Below are 14679 nucleotides of genomic sequence, written 5' to 3' on the forward strand. Positions count from 1 at the left end.
AAAATCGGTGATCTTTCTTAATCAAAGGCATTATATCTATACTGAACCACTGTATATATATTTGCTTTCTTCTTTCATCTGACTAATGGAAGGTAGGAAGTGCAATGGGCAGTGTGTGTGTGTGTGTAAGTAAAACAAACCTTATCTGCTCGGCTCCAAATGGCTTTGGGAGGTGGTTCTCCAGAGATAGGAATCTCAAGACGAAGCTTGCTTCCTGCAATTACTGTCACTGTATTGTCAGCATCAAGACCATCCAGGATGATTTTAGGAGGATCTAGAATATAAAACATGGCCTTTGTTATCAGACAATCATTTCCGTGTGAATATCTGGGCTAATACTTTGCTAGTGCTGAACATCGGTAGTCACCAATATTTTATCTGGCCAAAAATATAAAAGGAGTCAAAGTAGTTGGTGGCTGGCACCTTGCAAAACAACTTCACTATAAGACTTCTTAAGAAAAAACTATTATAATTAATGACATACCAATTCATGTATTTTTTCTTTAAATATCACAGTTTTGAATATGTTACATTTCCAGGGTAAGCAAACAACAACAACAAAATCAAGAACACAAAACTCTGCAATGATTCATCTACTCACCAATAACATGAACTTTGGCAGGCAAAGTAATAGGGTAGGCATCTGGTGCAAATACATAATCACCTTCATCTTCAATGAGAGCATTGGCTATCACTAACTTGTGGATTCTAAGGAAACAAGAAAAACATTCCTAAGAATTTACAAAGACTTAGATTGTTTATGGCCCAACTGAAGAGACACCTGGCCTTTATCTGATTAACTTATTTAGGGTTGGCTGGAGAGAAAGATAGATCAGGAAATAGAGAGAGAATATAATGTGAAGGCTTAATTATCCTATTTATTGACCTATACTAAAAATTCATTTTGGAGTATACGAAATTATCTGTACAAAGACAACTTGCTTATGATGCATGTGAGAGTCTATTATTCCTTTCTTATCATAGTTTTTTAAAAAAAGACTAAAATATAATATCTCACTAGTGCTACACTTTAAGATTTAAGAACTTACCAAGAATAATCTTCTTTACCAAGATAAAGAATAATCTTTAACATTTAAGATGTTAAATCTAAAAGCAGTAGTTCTTAACTTTTGGGGGGGGGGTCAGTGAGTATCTGATGGACACCATGGATCCTCTCTCTAGAGAAAAGTGTGTATTTTTGTATACACAGACCTTGCTTACAGCTTCAGAGGATTTATGGGGCCCCCAGAAGTTCATTCATGATCTCCTAGGTCCACAGATCCAAGGTTAAGAACTCTTGCCTTAAATCTTTCCTAGATTCTAGATTATTATGTCCACCCCAAAAATTGTGGGAGGTCATGCGACACTTACTAGTTAGGGACCATTAATCCATTTTGATTGATTCTTTAACTAGGATTCAATATCAGTCCTTTAACCTCATGTTTAGATGGAAAGAATTGGTTGATGGCTTTTGAATAGCCAAAGCACCATGCCATGAGGTGCAGATAAAGGATCACTGGTAGGACATGATATAGAACAGAGAAATCATATGTTCTTGCTATTTGGAAGCAAAGAACCAGACACAGATCCTCTCTTTGTGACTACTCTCCAAACCTCCTCACCAAATATGTAATTTAGGAAGTGGAGAAAGTGGATATGGGGACCAGCCCTCCCTTATGGGTCACCTAACTTGCTTACCTTCCCTTGTGAACAATCTTTAGACGGTCACTTTCCTGAACAGGTAGGCCATTTTTAGTCCATTTTCCTGATATGTATTCAGAGATTTCACACTTCAAGCAGATTTCTTTTCCAAGGTGTACAGTTTGATCAGTCAGAGGTGTCAAAATCTTCAGAGGTTTCACTACAGAAAAATAGATAGTTATAGGTGCCAAACTCAAACTCCGGACAGGCCAAGGCGGTATCTTATTTTGAAAATGAGAATTTGCTCCAGTGCAATTGATATGTTAGGGGGACAACTGGAACATAACACAGATTTTGTGTTTGATGATGCAGGATTTCATTCATATAAAGGAGAAAATGGCACCCAGCTGACTGAGCCAAGTAGGACTGCACAAAATGCACACACACACACACACACACACACACGTCAAACATCTACCAGCTACCTGAATTCACTCATGCAGTATGAGCCACACTCACGCACATCTGAGATTACCACTGTCCATCCCATTTCAAAAAAACCTCTTTCCACAACTTCACAGTGGCTCACTAGCTACAACACTTTCCACACCACTTACACAAGCAAATTCCAGGTCTCATTTAACATAAAGTGCCATATTTATTAACTACTTGACATATGTAAAACTATGATACTGTTTTTTTATTAGGTTCTTTTTTTTTTTTTTTTAATGTGTGGCTGACAAAATTTTTGAGTGTTGTGCCCATAACCTCACTTTCCCCATTAATCTTGTGGTTTTATTGCATGACTTTGTATAGCATAGTGATTTTAGAAATGCATATATTGCATTATAGCAGAACTGACTGTAATTGCTTTAAATGAATACAAATATCAGGTAAGGGTCTGCCTATGGTTGAAAAACTTTTTTTATATTAAACTAAAATGGCCGAAGTTCTGTAAAGCATAAGGAGTGTAACTGAGATAACCTCTGAATAATTCAGTGAGCCTATGGATCACAATTGGACTAAGAAAGAAGTAAGGAAGTAGGATTTCTGCTCTGCATGTATTACCAAACTTCCGGTGAGATTTGCTATTTTAATTTTCGTGGCTAACTGGAAGAGACAGACTCTGCTGTTGAGGACTGACTATTATTTGGGGGCACTTCGGGAAGTACAGAAACTCTCTTACGCCTCTGGATCCTAGTAGCAAATGGGTTCTTACAATGTTCTCATTTGAGCCTCCTTGGTTTGAGCAACTTCCTTCACACTCCAAATGTAATTGCAGAATGTTGAATGTTTATCTAATGAATAGATAGCGAATTCACCCATTCACCCATTTATACAAACATCAGGGTTTTATATCACATCTAGGTATTTACCATCTATTTATGTGGTCTTGGGATTAAAGTATTTCTGGACTATTTGGATAACTTCTCTGGCAGGTGATTTTTATATTCCCCAATACTGTGTTTTACTATTAAATTGAGTAGTTGGTTTCCATCTCAGAGACCCTGACTGATGTGACATAGACACTTAGTTAGAATGGAATCCAATTTTACATATATAAAATTGCCACAAGTAGAAATCAAATAGATTGAAACTAAAATTGAATTAACAAACGCAACACCAACAGTTAGCCAACTTGGAAGACACCCAAAGAAATCTTACTTACAGCCAACACTAAGCTTAGCAGATGACTGTCCTCCTGTTGTCATTACAGAATATTCTGCACTGTCAGCCTTTGTTGCTCCTTCTATGATCAAAATATGTTTTTTGCCCTCAACTTTAATTCGGTATCTTGATTTTGGACCAGGGATAATCTCCTCACCATTCTTAAACCTGAGTTAAAACAGATTATAAAATAGATTTTAAAAAGAGTTTTATAAAAGACCCTTCAGGAGATGGACATTATTGGTCTTGTTTTTTTGCTAGATCCTGGGATTTAAGAACAATTTGTTGAATTAAAGAATGTATGGATCATTGTATCAAATGAATTCATAATGTAACAAGTATTGTCTGAAAAATTACATTAGAAGAACATTAAGCCCCTTCTTCCCATTCAAGATGCTAAGTGGATATTACTTCTTGACCCACATTGTAGGAATAGCATCATTTAATATGTTTTAAAGTTAGCTATGATTCTAGATTAGAACAAACATTCTACTCTGTGCCAATCACCACAGATACATGCTGTGTAATTTACTATACTTCTCAACAAAGAATTTCATTTTACGATTCTGAATCTCTTACCCTTAATTTTGAGGTTACTCACAAAGAACTTGAGAAAACACTCCCTATCCAGACCAAAAAAAAAAGCCTTTATTTTTTAAAGTAATTGGTGATTCTTAGCCTAAAATATTTTCCCGTGGTACTATAACATTAAGGTAACTGGGGATTAAGTGAAAAAAAAATATGTAAGTATATTTTTCCACGTAAGTTGCCAGCATGACATAGTGAAAGTAAGCAAAGTGTAGAAGTTAAGAACATGCACAGGATTTGGAGTCTAAAAGACCCGGGCAACTGTAAGTCACCCAGTTCTTAGTAAGTGCCTACTTCCCCTACATTTACCAACCTAGATTTCTAGATTGCTTTCTAGTTTTATAGGTGAAAAAACCCCCAAGCACCTTCACAGTTTTAGTTACCATTTCTACTAAGACAAATGAGGTTGTGATTCTTTTCGTATGTGTAAAAGCCATTTCCTGTTCTCCAATCTATGAAGGTACATTTTTTTAATCTATTAAAAATGGACAGATCTCAGGAAAGCTATTTACCATTTCACATTGGCATCGTCTTCAGACACCTCACATTCTAATTCCACTCTTTCCCCACAGTAAGCATTCGTATCTTCCAGCTGTTTGGTTACCATAACTGGAGGCTCTAGTGTGAAAAGAGGGAGAATCAGAATCATTAAATGTCCAAAACCTGCTCATGACCACAGATTTGTTCACAGATGAAAGACCAACAGTAAGAAAGTATCATCTACCCTACGGCTACAGTTAGATGGTGGTAGATAGTTGGTGGGTTTTATTACACCTTTTTTGGCAAAGTAGATAGCTGGTAACCCTGGGTAGGTTTCCTCAGAACCAATCTTCTCAGAACTCTTCAAATCGGATCAATTATTGCTCTGGAGAGCTGACAAAACATGTATCAAATATCCTTCTTTTGGCAAATGAGAAACCATGTGATAGACATTTCTGATGAAGGAGAATCTGTAACAGTAGGATTCCTTGATTCTGGTTCTAGATGGATGATAGAGATTACAGAGCTGTCTGTATTCAGAGGGCTTCATGGACACCCTTCGGCTCTTTCACAGTGTTTTAGTAAATGATTGTCCTTAGCGTCCGCAGTGTCAACCACTGATACCCTTTTATTAATGAAGCTGGTTTCAAGAGAAATCTATTTGTGATCAGCTGAATGTGTGAAATGAGGACTATCCAGTAGAGTTTGTTGGGTTTCAGAAACTATAACCAGGATAATTATATACTGCTTGCTTGAGTCAAAAGCATGAGGCATTCTGACTCACCAGTTTTCTTTCTCCTCTCAGCTTTTCTAGTCTTCAACAAAGTTGACGATTAATTAGGATAAACAATAACTGCCAGTGTAGAGGAGCTCCCATGCAGTCGGTCTAACACCCAGGCGAACGCACTTCTCGAGGTACTATTACCTCCGCTCCAGAGCTCAGGAGCTCACCTGGGCATGCTCATTTTGATTACTACTCCTGGGAGGAAGAGTGCCCAAGGCCGGTGAAGACTACAGTAAGAGATGCACTTTACCTCTCACAAAGAGCTCGGTAGAACATTTCTCATCACCAGCTGTCACGTAATACTCTGAATCATCCGTCAGCCCACAGTTATTGATAAACATGATTCTTTCACATCCTTTATGTTCAAAGATGTATCTGTTTTAAATAGGAGAGAGATAACAGTCTGTGAATTTGATTGTATTCTTTCCTTTATTACCAGCAAATCTGGCTTATAATTCAGTATTGTTTGAAAGTCAGGGATAGAATTTTAATCTGCCATTTATGTAGCACATTTTACATAGTTTAGTTAACGCAAAGCATGAAACCAATTGTTATCTTTCCAATGCATAATGTAATACATATGCATATTTACACATAATATATAATTTCTGTATTTTTATAGAAGGTTTTCATTTCATCTATAAATTAGTACCCACGTATTTGCTATTTAGTTTTTTTAACCCATTGTTGGAAAATGGGGTTGGTTGAGGTTGTCAGAGAGATTTAGAACTCTGTACATTTTTTAAAATGACCAGTTCATCTAGTTTATAGGTAGACAGGGACTCAATCTTACTCATTGATCCGCTGATTCCACTCATTGCCTAGTGCAGTGTCACAATAGATTTTGTTAGGTGAATAAGTGATTATGCGGTTTAAGCAATAATATGAACTTAATCACTAATATAGGCAGTAATTTTATAGAACGTGATGGTCTTTTACATGAGCTTAAGAACTAGTGTTATATCACAGTAACCACCTACTAAAAAAGAACTTGAGCATTTGGAAACAAAAAACTAAAAGCCAGGAATATCACAAAACTTAATTGTCTGTGATCTGGATTATGGATGAGTATATTAGGGCATTATAACAGACTAACGAAAAAGTTCTCATTTGGAAAAACTCTCAAATTGAAGAGTTCAAGAATAAAGCATTACACAACATTTTCTGGATAAAGATAAGTGATTAAAATTATGTTTTTGGTAAATTAAGCCACTTTCAAGAGATTTTTATCAGACTGAACATTATCATCACAAAGTCACTCTGTAGGCAGGGCCCCATTAAGAAATTGGAAACCACCTAATTGCACTCCAGAAGTGACAGATTTTCAGGATTAAAGTCTTTTATAAATGTGCATTAACTTAAAAATGTCCTATTAACTTAAAAAAAATACATTGGAGCTGAAAATCTCTCAGGCTGAGAAGGATCTCTGTAAAGTAGTTTCATAATAGACTAGCGATACCATGAGACATCAGGGGTTAGTCTGTTTCCTTCATTTGAGAGAGGGCCAAAAAATAAAACACAGACTTAAGATGCTCTTCTGGAAAAACCAAAGTTCTCTAATTATAAGGTGTTATTTCCAGTTGGTATATCAAATATGTATTTCAAAATTTTATTTTAAAAACTGGAAGAAGTTTGACAATGCTCTGAAATAATCACATATGACCTATATTGACACAAAACTGGAACTGGAATCACTCAAAAAAAGCTTGTACAGAATTGAAAACATAAAACAAGGTTTTATTTATATAGCACTATAATTTTAATGGTTCCAAAATATATGGAAAGTTTCTACTCTCCTTCCATGTGATTTTGCATTAAAAAGCTATACGAAAATGTGTTTGTATTCACAGAAAATTGAGTCAAACTACTGTTAGATTTATATAGCTATCACTGATTATTGCAAAGCCCACTTACTTTGTACTGGGTCGAATTTCTTGACCATTTTTATACCATTTCACCTCCAACTTTGGGTCTGCCAGTTCCACAGCAAACCTTACTCTGCCTCCTTTATCAACCTGATATGCAGGATCAAGAATTTTTGCAAAAGCTGGTAGAGAGAAAAAGCAAAACTATGTCAATATGTGCATACATAATCTGTGAACTTAAATAGTTGATGTATGTATAAGAAGCTAAAACTAAATGAAAAATTGAGACTCGAAGTAGAAAAAAATTAGGAATCTTCCAAATTATCCTCTATATTTTAGAATTCTGTGTTGATTTATATATGATAAGGTGGTTTAAAAATTTGAAGAGAACCCACATGTTTTTTTTAAAGAAACATAAGAATTATTGAAGAGCGAAGAAACTGAGGATTACTGGAGGGGAGGTGGGTGAGGGGATAGGGTAACTGAGTGACAAGCATTAAGGAGACACGTGATGTGATGAGCACTGGGTGTTAAATGCAACTGATGAATTACTGAACTCTACGTCTGATACTGATGTTCTATATGTTGGCCAATTGAATTTAAATTTAAAAAAAGAGAAAAAAAGAATTATTGAAGAGCCTTTAAAATTTTAGTGATTGTCCTAATTCTTTGGGAAATTATAAAGCATCCAAATGAAACTGAACTTGAAGAACATGCCATTCTTCTAGCATGATTACTACCAGGATCACTGGCATTATCTTTGTACTTCTTGTATGTCACAGATAGTTTTTTATCACAGAGTTTATGAGATAAATTCAATGACTCATAAGATAAAATTGAATGCCTTTGACTAATTGAAATAGTAGGCTTGTCAAAGTTTTTACACTGTGGAAACTTGCCCAAATAATGACACATTTAAAACACTCCTTACATATATGGTTAGGAACTCGGGATTTCAAAACATTTTAAATGACAGAGACCATAGTAGTTAAAAAAATATTATCTTTGAAAGGTCCTAAGCAGATGTGAACTTCTTTGCTTGATTTAATAATTTTCCCCTGATTTTAATGATAATACTCATTTAGACAGTTTGGAAAATACATACACGTGTGGAATGCCTCATGGAATTTTTATGCTTGCATTTCCATCATTCCAACTTTGTTATACTGTTGCTTAAATAAGCTCACCTCCTCATATTTTAACACGACAAACACTAGCTTTAAAAAAGTTATCTATCATATGCCTCAATACATCAATTCAGAGCTAAGTGATAAGAATTAGATGTGCCAGTGTGGGGAAAAGAGATGTCAGCTTGGCATTCACATGTTTGTGACTATACCATCTCAGACACCTCTCAAGAATAAAACTAAAAATTTTGAAGTTTTGAAATAGTGGGAATTGCTGAGTTATGTAAACAAAGCAAAAACAAAACACTTCTATATTTCCCTGGGTCCAATTGCTCAACCAGTTTACAGGGAGGTTTAGAAACAAAGGGAAAATTTTTAAAAAGAGGTGGTGAGAGACTTCAAATTCTATTTGGACACCCAGGTTGGGTACCTAAATAAATAAATAAATTCTATTTGGACCTTAACAAACAAACAATAATAGGATTGATATGTTACCTTGTTGGGTCACAAAACGTATAACTGACGACCAAGTACAGCAAATTTTAAAGAGCTTATGATCAATTTAAAATGCATTTCTTTTAAAAAAATTTTAAATCGCAACATTTCAAAGCATTTTTTAAAAGATATTTAAAACCACAACAAAAGCAGTCACTTCAGATCCCTATACAGAGCAGCATAGCTGTTTTACTAAATGTTCTGATGACTGCCTTGGGTGTGAGAAGTGAATTCCCCATTCCGCATTAAATGGGTGGAAGAATATGATGGTAAAACAAAGAAACATCGAATCTACTCTGCTTAAGTAAGAATCAAGAATTTGAGAGGGCGGGAGATATGGAGGCTGGAGAAAGGGGCTGCTGAGAAATTCCCAATGCCAGCGAAGGTATTTGGTATTCTATTATGTGGTGTATGTGGTACTTGCAAAGTAAATCCGCATTACCTTAAATCTTCACCAGCAGTCGACTACCCTCCTAGCTATTGATGTGCAGAGCAGCGAACTACTTCGCCTGAAGTCAAGGCTAACGCCTGCAAATTCCACCCATCCGTTCCCTCCCCAAACCCAGCCAGAAACAGGAATATGCGGTGGGTAGAGGAGGCGGCCCTCGCAGCCATGCCCCCCCGAAGGCTCACCGGCGCTTTTCTTCTCCACCCTGCGCATGCGCTTGAGCCTCTTGAGCATGCCACGCAGGTCGGTGATGCCGTACTGGAAGGCGATCTTTTCATACTCGCTGGGGTTCGCATTCTTCAGCAGCTCCCACACGTCTACCTCGGGTTCTTCCTCCTGCGGCTTCACCTCCCTAACCGGGGAAAACCATTCCCTAGTTTAGTAGCCGCCCACCGGCCCTTAAGGACAATGAAGTTCGGAGAATGGTACCGATTTCTCGGTTCAGTGTTAAAAGCCCTGTGTTTAAAGCCTGAGTAGGTAAAAACCGCAGTCTCAAGGAAACTTGCAGGCAGTTAAAGAGCAGATGTATGCACTTCTATTAGCACTCCCGTTTTCTTGGTTAAAAGCAGAATATTAGGAAGAGAGAAAGATAGCAGAAAATATTCTGAATATGTTTTTATTTATTTTCACTAAAGTTTAAAGAGAAGGTGAGGTTTTGAGGAATTTTAAGATCAGTTGTCATCTAGGATATGGGTACTGAAATAATTTTGAAAAGTGGATTGAGAATGAGAAGATTTAAATACTGGTCTATGAAAGAAAAATGATCTCTTTCTACTTTAATTATTGTACACATCCTAGCTATATATGAAGACAGTACAAATAAGTATCTCAAATCTTAGGATTTTGCAAATAGCATTTTTCCTACCGTATTAGTAAATGTGCACACTAGTCATATTTTGCTGTTTTTTATGCAAAAAATTTTTGACACTGCCAGAAAGCTTTTGTTTTGTTTTGTTTTAAATACGACTTTTGTGGGTACATTCACTTTTTAAAAGATTTTGTTTTTCTAAATTGGGAGGGGAAAAGGAAAATGAGGCAAAAAATTCATATTTCAGCTTAAAGTAATGTCTCGAACTTTTTTGAAAGCAGGTTGGGTATGAATTATAAAAATATAAATGGTAAACTGTGAAGAAAATGGCTAAGTTCCAATAAACAAGGGGAAAGTAACATCTTAGTGTAATTATCAAAATTATGACCCCAAATTTTGATCACTGACTGAAGAACATACAGAAAATATAAAGAATATATATGACTAGGAAAATATAAGATTTAAAGTACACTTGTCTGTCCTTATTTTAAAACCAGTAAATGAAAGAAAAACTCAAGAATAAACACTTTTTAGGGAAAGAACCCCAGTGTAAATGCAAAATGTAATATAAATTGATTTCCTTTGCTGGCTAAATAGTCCTGATTTTTTCTTTTTTCTTTTCTTTTTTTTTTTTTAAGATTTAGTTGACTGTTTTTATTCGGTTAATTGGGAAATGTAGTGACTACTTATGGTGAATAATGCTCATTTGGATATGATTTTCCAGGAAAACTGGTCAACACATCTTAAACACCAGTGTAAAAACAGATTCATGCTATCATATTAGTAAATGATGGGTTACATATATTGGCATTGCCACATTAATTACACCTGTTTCTGCATTTTCTTAGGGAAATGCCAGATTGTAATCATAGGGGAGGGGAGGAGAATATAAGTATTAACATAGAATTTAGGGTGGCATTAGGCAAGAATGACTTCTGAATATCTAATTTACATTGTCATGTAAGTCTTTTTTGCCCAGTGGAGGAGAATGCTGAGGCAAATCTCCTGGAAAAATGGGAGGAAGTGAGAGATCATTGGTCCATCAGTAACCTTTATGGGAAGGACTAGGCAACACCATTAGGAAAATGTAGCTCTTAAAAACTCAAGACACGGGGCACCTGGATGTCTCAGTCAGCAGAGCATAGGACTTTTAATCTCAGGGTCATGAGTTTGAGCCCCACGTTGGGTGTGGAGTCTACTTATAAATAAATAATAAATACATTAAATAAATTAATTTTTAAAAAACTCAGGAAACAAGTATTATCTTCATCTCAATGAAATAATAACTACACCCTCTATTAACACAGGTAAATCGAAAAGCTTAAGAAAATTGTCCTGAAGTTGGAATATTGGTAATAACTTGCCAGATCTACTAGGTCTACTGCCTGAAAGCAGCCTAAATTTCAAATACATCCTTTAAATACTTGCTAGGAAGTCTTGGAGGATTGCAATTATAATGCGTCTGTAGGTACCTATATATAGTCTCTGTAGATGTTTCTTCAACCACTTTATTAATGCTCTATTTTTGTCATATTCCAGCCTAAATATAGTTCCCAAACTGTAAAAATATGCCATGTTACTTTGTGTTACATTTGTATTTCAACCAAGAAGGATTACATACACATTTCAACCATCCTCCTGATACTGGTAAAAGGATTCAAAGATACTACACTAGATTAAAATAAGATAGCAAGAAGCACAAGTCAAACACTGAGACATACCTAGATCCATAAGGTAAATATATAAGGGAAACCAATATAAAGATCATAATTTTCAGTGTGATTTCTTAAGTCAGTTTTGTTGGCAGATTCATAAAACTGGTCATCCTTACCATTCTTTTTCATTAAAACACCAAAATACACCTCACTCAACCAAGTTCTTAATCTTGTCAAACTTGGTATACATACACCAGTGACCTCCTGTCTATTCCTTCTTTTTCTCTCCATTACTTAATTCAATTCCAAATTGCAAGGAGAAGTATTCATTATTTTTTACTAGACTGTGAGGTCAAGACTCCCACCTGTAGCATTACCTTTACTCATCCAGAACATATCTTCACTTACCATAGTGGCTGCACATGGCCCTACCTACATGGTTATGTTAAATTACAGTATGGAGAAAAATTCAAATTCTATAGGCATCACTGATGCCTTTTCCAGCATTGGGAGAGTCCTATATAACATTCACAGTACGTTCATCTACATCAAAATTTCTATAACTTGATGGTCCTAGTAATGTACACAGCAATTATAGAAATGTTATATAGAATAAAACTTTCAGGCATGTATATATATAGGCCAAATCCCATAACAAGGTACCGCCTAATAGATTTAATCCGAATGTCTATTTGAAATACTCTGGCTTTGTTCAGGTCGGGGAGATCTTTTGTTGTGGAGAGATGTTGGTTGTAAAGATATTTATTCTGGGAAGGATTTTGCCACACACTTTTGGAAGAGTAGAAGTGGTGTCATTACCACAATGAAAACACATGCAATTTACAAATTAGTAGGGGAACATGATGATTTCTAAAGTTATACTGGTAGATTAGTATAGTATATTAAATGAATATAGTCTTTTGCTAATAAAAATTTAATTATGAGTCAAAAAATTAGGGGATGTAAAGAAAATGAGAACTGGAGAACTGTTGGCTGCCCACTTTTTTGCCCACTTTTTTTCTAATGATTTTTTTCTTTATTCATTTTGATCATTCATTAGACTTCTTTTACTCTGCAAACTACTGGTAATCTGTTCTTTTTTCTTTCTTTTTTCCTTCTTAATCAGAGCATGGGGTTTAATGATCGATTGTGTCACATCTTGATTGACTCGTGTGTGTGTGAGTGTGGGTGTGCTCATGTGTATATTGTGTGTTTTTATGAATATAGGCTCTTCAAGGGAAGGGTCACATTTTGGTGGGAGTGAATATTTGACAGGTGCTATGAGCCAACCTCTTACATAATTGATTTAACTAGTTTTTGTTCTCCACATTTATAGATGTGGAAAACAATCTCAGAGAGGACATGTAATTTGACACAATCATGAGATTAGTAACTAGAAGAGTTGAGACCCACGTCCATGTTTTTACCACTACCTTTTTCTTCCCACAAACGTGTATCCAGCCCTTTCTGTGTGCCAGGCACTGGAAGGCACTGGAAGGCACTGGCACACAGAAGGCAAAAAGAAAGCATTTAGTGTTTTCCTGGTTGAGTAAATGATTGCAGGAGGAAAAAAAATGTTCTCTTCTCTTCTCAAAGTGTCAGTTTGCATTATCAACGGAATCACCAACTTCCAAGGCAGATTCAGAGTGGTATTTCTTATGTGGAGTCACAGGAAATGAGCTAACTCAGAGGGAAACTTGGATTTAGGTCCCTGCCCTGTCTCTAATTCACTGTGTGACTCAGGATAATTCACTTGATATCTCTGGTCTTTGGTTTCTCACCTGTAGGATAAGGAAGGGTAAGGTTCACTGAGGGTCACTTCATATACTATTGCTTTAAATAAATTTGGGGAATGAATAAATATTATTGAGACAAATGATTATTTGAAGTATCCAAAGAGGGAAAGATGTATTTGATACTGCCAAGGTCTCTTGATTCGCTAATATCCATTGGTAATTAATAAATTGCACCTGTTAATATTTCTGTTCTCAACCTAAATACTTAGAGCTGGGGGAATTTTTCATTCATAGTACTTGGATAAAGCCATCCAACTAAACTGAGAACGGAGACAAGTTCATTTTATTACTATTTGTGATTTGTTGTGAAGCATATTTATACTTAAGTTTCTTTAGTAACCATAGAAAGCACTAAAAGTAATAAAAAGTAAACCTGAAAAGCTAAATGAAAACTAATATCAATATTATATACTATTAATTTAGAATCATAGTTTTATTATTTATTCATAGATTTGGTGTTCAAATAAAATCCCAGCAAAAATCAAGTTCTTTTTGTTGTACTATAGTAAATATCTGCATATGTATAGCTTAAATATAACATATATATATGATTATATATATGCATATATGGGCAGAAATCCTTTCAGGTGGTTAGTTATTGAGTATTCATAATAAAATCTATAAATTTTATTGTAAGAGAACAATGTTAAGGGAGGGTGAGTAATAATACTAAATATTTATTTCCATGTTACAACTATATTTTATCTCTTCTAAAATGCGTATTTTTTGACATTTTAAACATCTTAAATAAAGATGTATCTTATAATCAATAGTGTGTCATACATAATGAATTATTTGGGGCAATTTTTTCATTGCTTAGTGATTTATGAAATACAGGATTATATTCAAATGAATTATGTCTCAGATTTGATGGAATATAGTTAGTCATAAATACTATTTTAAAGTAGATCTGCCATATATATATATACATATATATACACACACACATATATATATGCACACACACATATATATATACCTGCAGAGACTTTTACCAAAATTGTGAAATTGATTTTTTGGTAAAATATCAAAAGCAGGAGAATAAAGGCTTTATTTATTTGATCATGACAAAGAATCATGATTGAAATGATAGAAATCCTAGGAGAAATCAGAGACTTTTAGGTATTTAGGTCTTCTGCTTCAGTTTTCAGATCTCCTCATCCCCAACTAAGAAAATATGTGAAGACTCATGAAAGATTTAGAAAGAAGGTTAAAAAGCATCAGCTAAAATCTTTAGCAGATTAGTATGCAGTGGTTTCTCTGTCTCTTTCTTAGTCGACTCTGTTATATTCTGTAAGCAAACACATTTTAGGAAATGAGAAGT

The 14679-nt window shown here is 35.2% G+C and overlaps 1 protein-coding gene across 14 annotated transcripts in view; it reads right to left on the reverse strand.

The window, feature by feature from the left end:
* Positions 1–14679, reverse strand: part of MYBPC1 (myosin binding protein C1) — an 83376-nt gene that overhangs the window by 33493 nt on the left and 35204 nt on the right. For all 14 annotated transcript variants that reach the window (XM_045779663.2, XM_045779660.2, XM_045779657.2 and 11 more), the window contains 8 exons: positions 9282–9448; positions 7076–7208; positions 5412–5536; positions 4410–4515; positions 3311–3477; positions 1699–1861; positions 602–708; positions 141–274 (listed from right to left, as the gene is read on the reverse strand). In XM_045779663.2, the coding sequence (XP_045635619.1) occupies positions 141–274; positions 602–708; positions 1699–1861; positions 3311–3477; positions 4410–4515; positions 5412–5536; positions 7076–7208; positions 9282–9448 (1102 nt within the window). The remainder of the gene's footprint in view (positions 1–140; positions 275–601; positions 709–1698; positions 1862–3310; positions 3478–4409; positions 4516–5411; positions 5537–7075; positions 7209–9281; positions 9449–14679) is intronic.

The sequence above is a fragment of the Ursus americanus genome, chromosome 17, assembly GCF_024610735.1.
Source record: "Ursus americanus isolate L20-20 chromosome 17, mUrsAme1.1.p, whole genome shotgun sequence".
Classification (NCBI taxonomy): Eukaryota; Metazoa; Chordata; class Mammalia; order Carnivora; family Ursidae; genus Ursus; species Ursus americanus.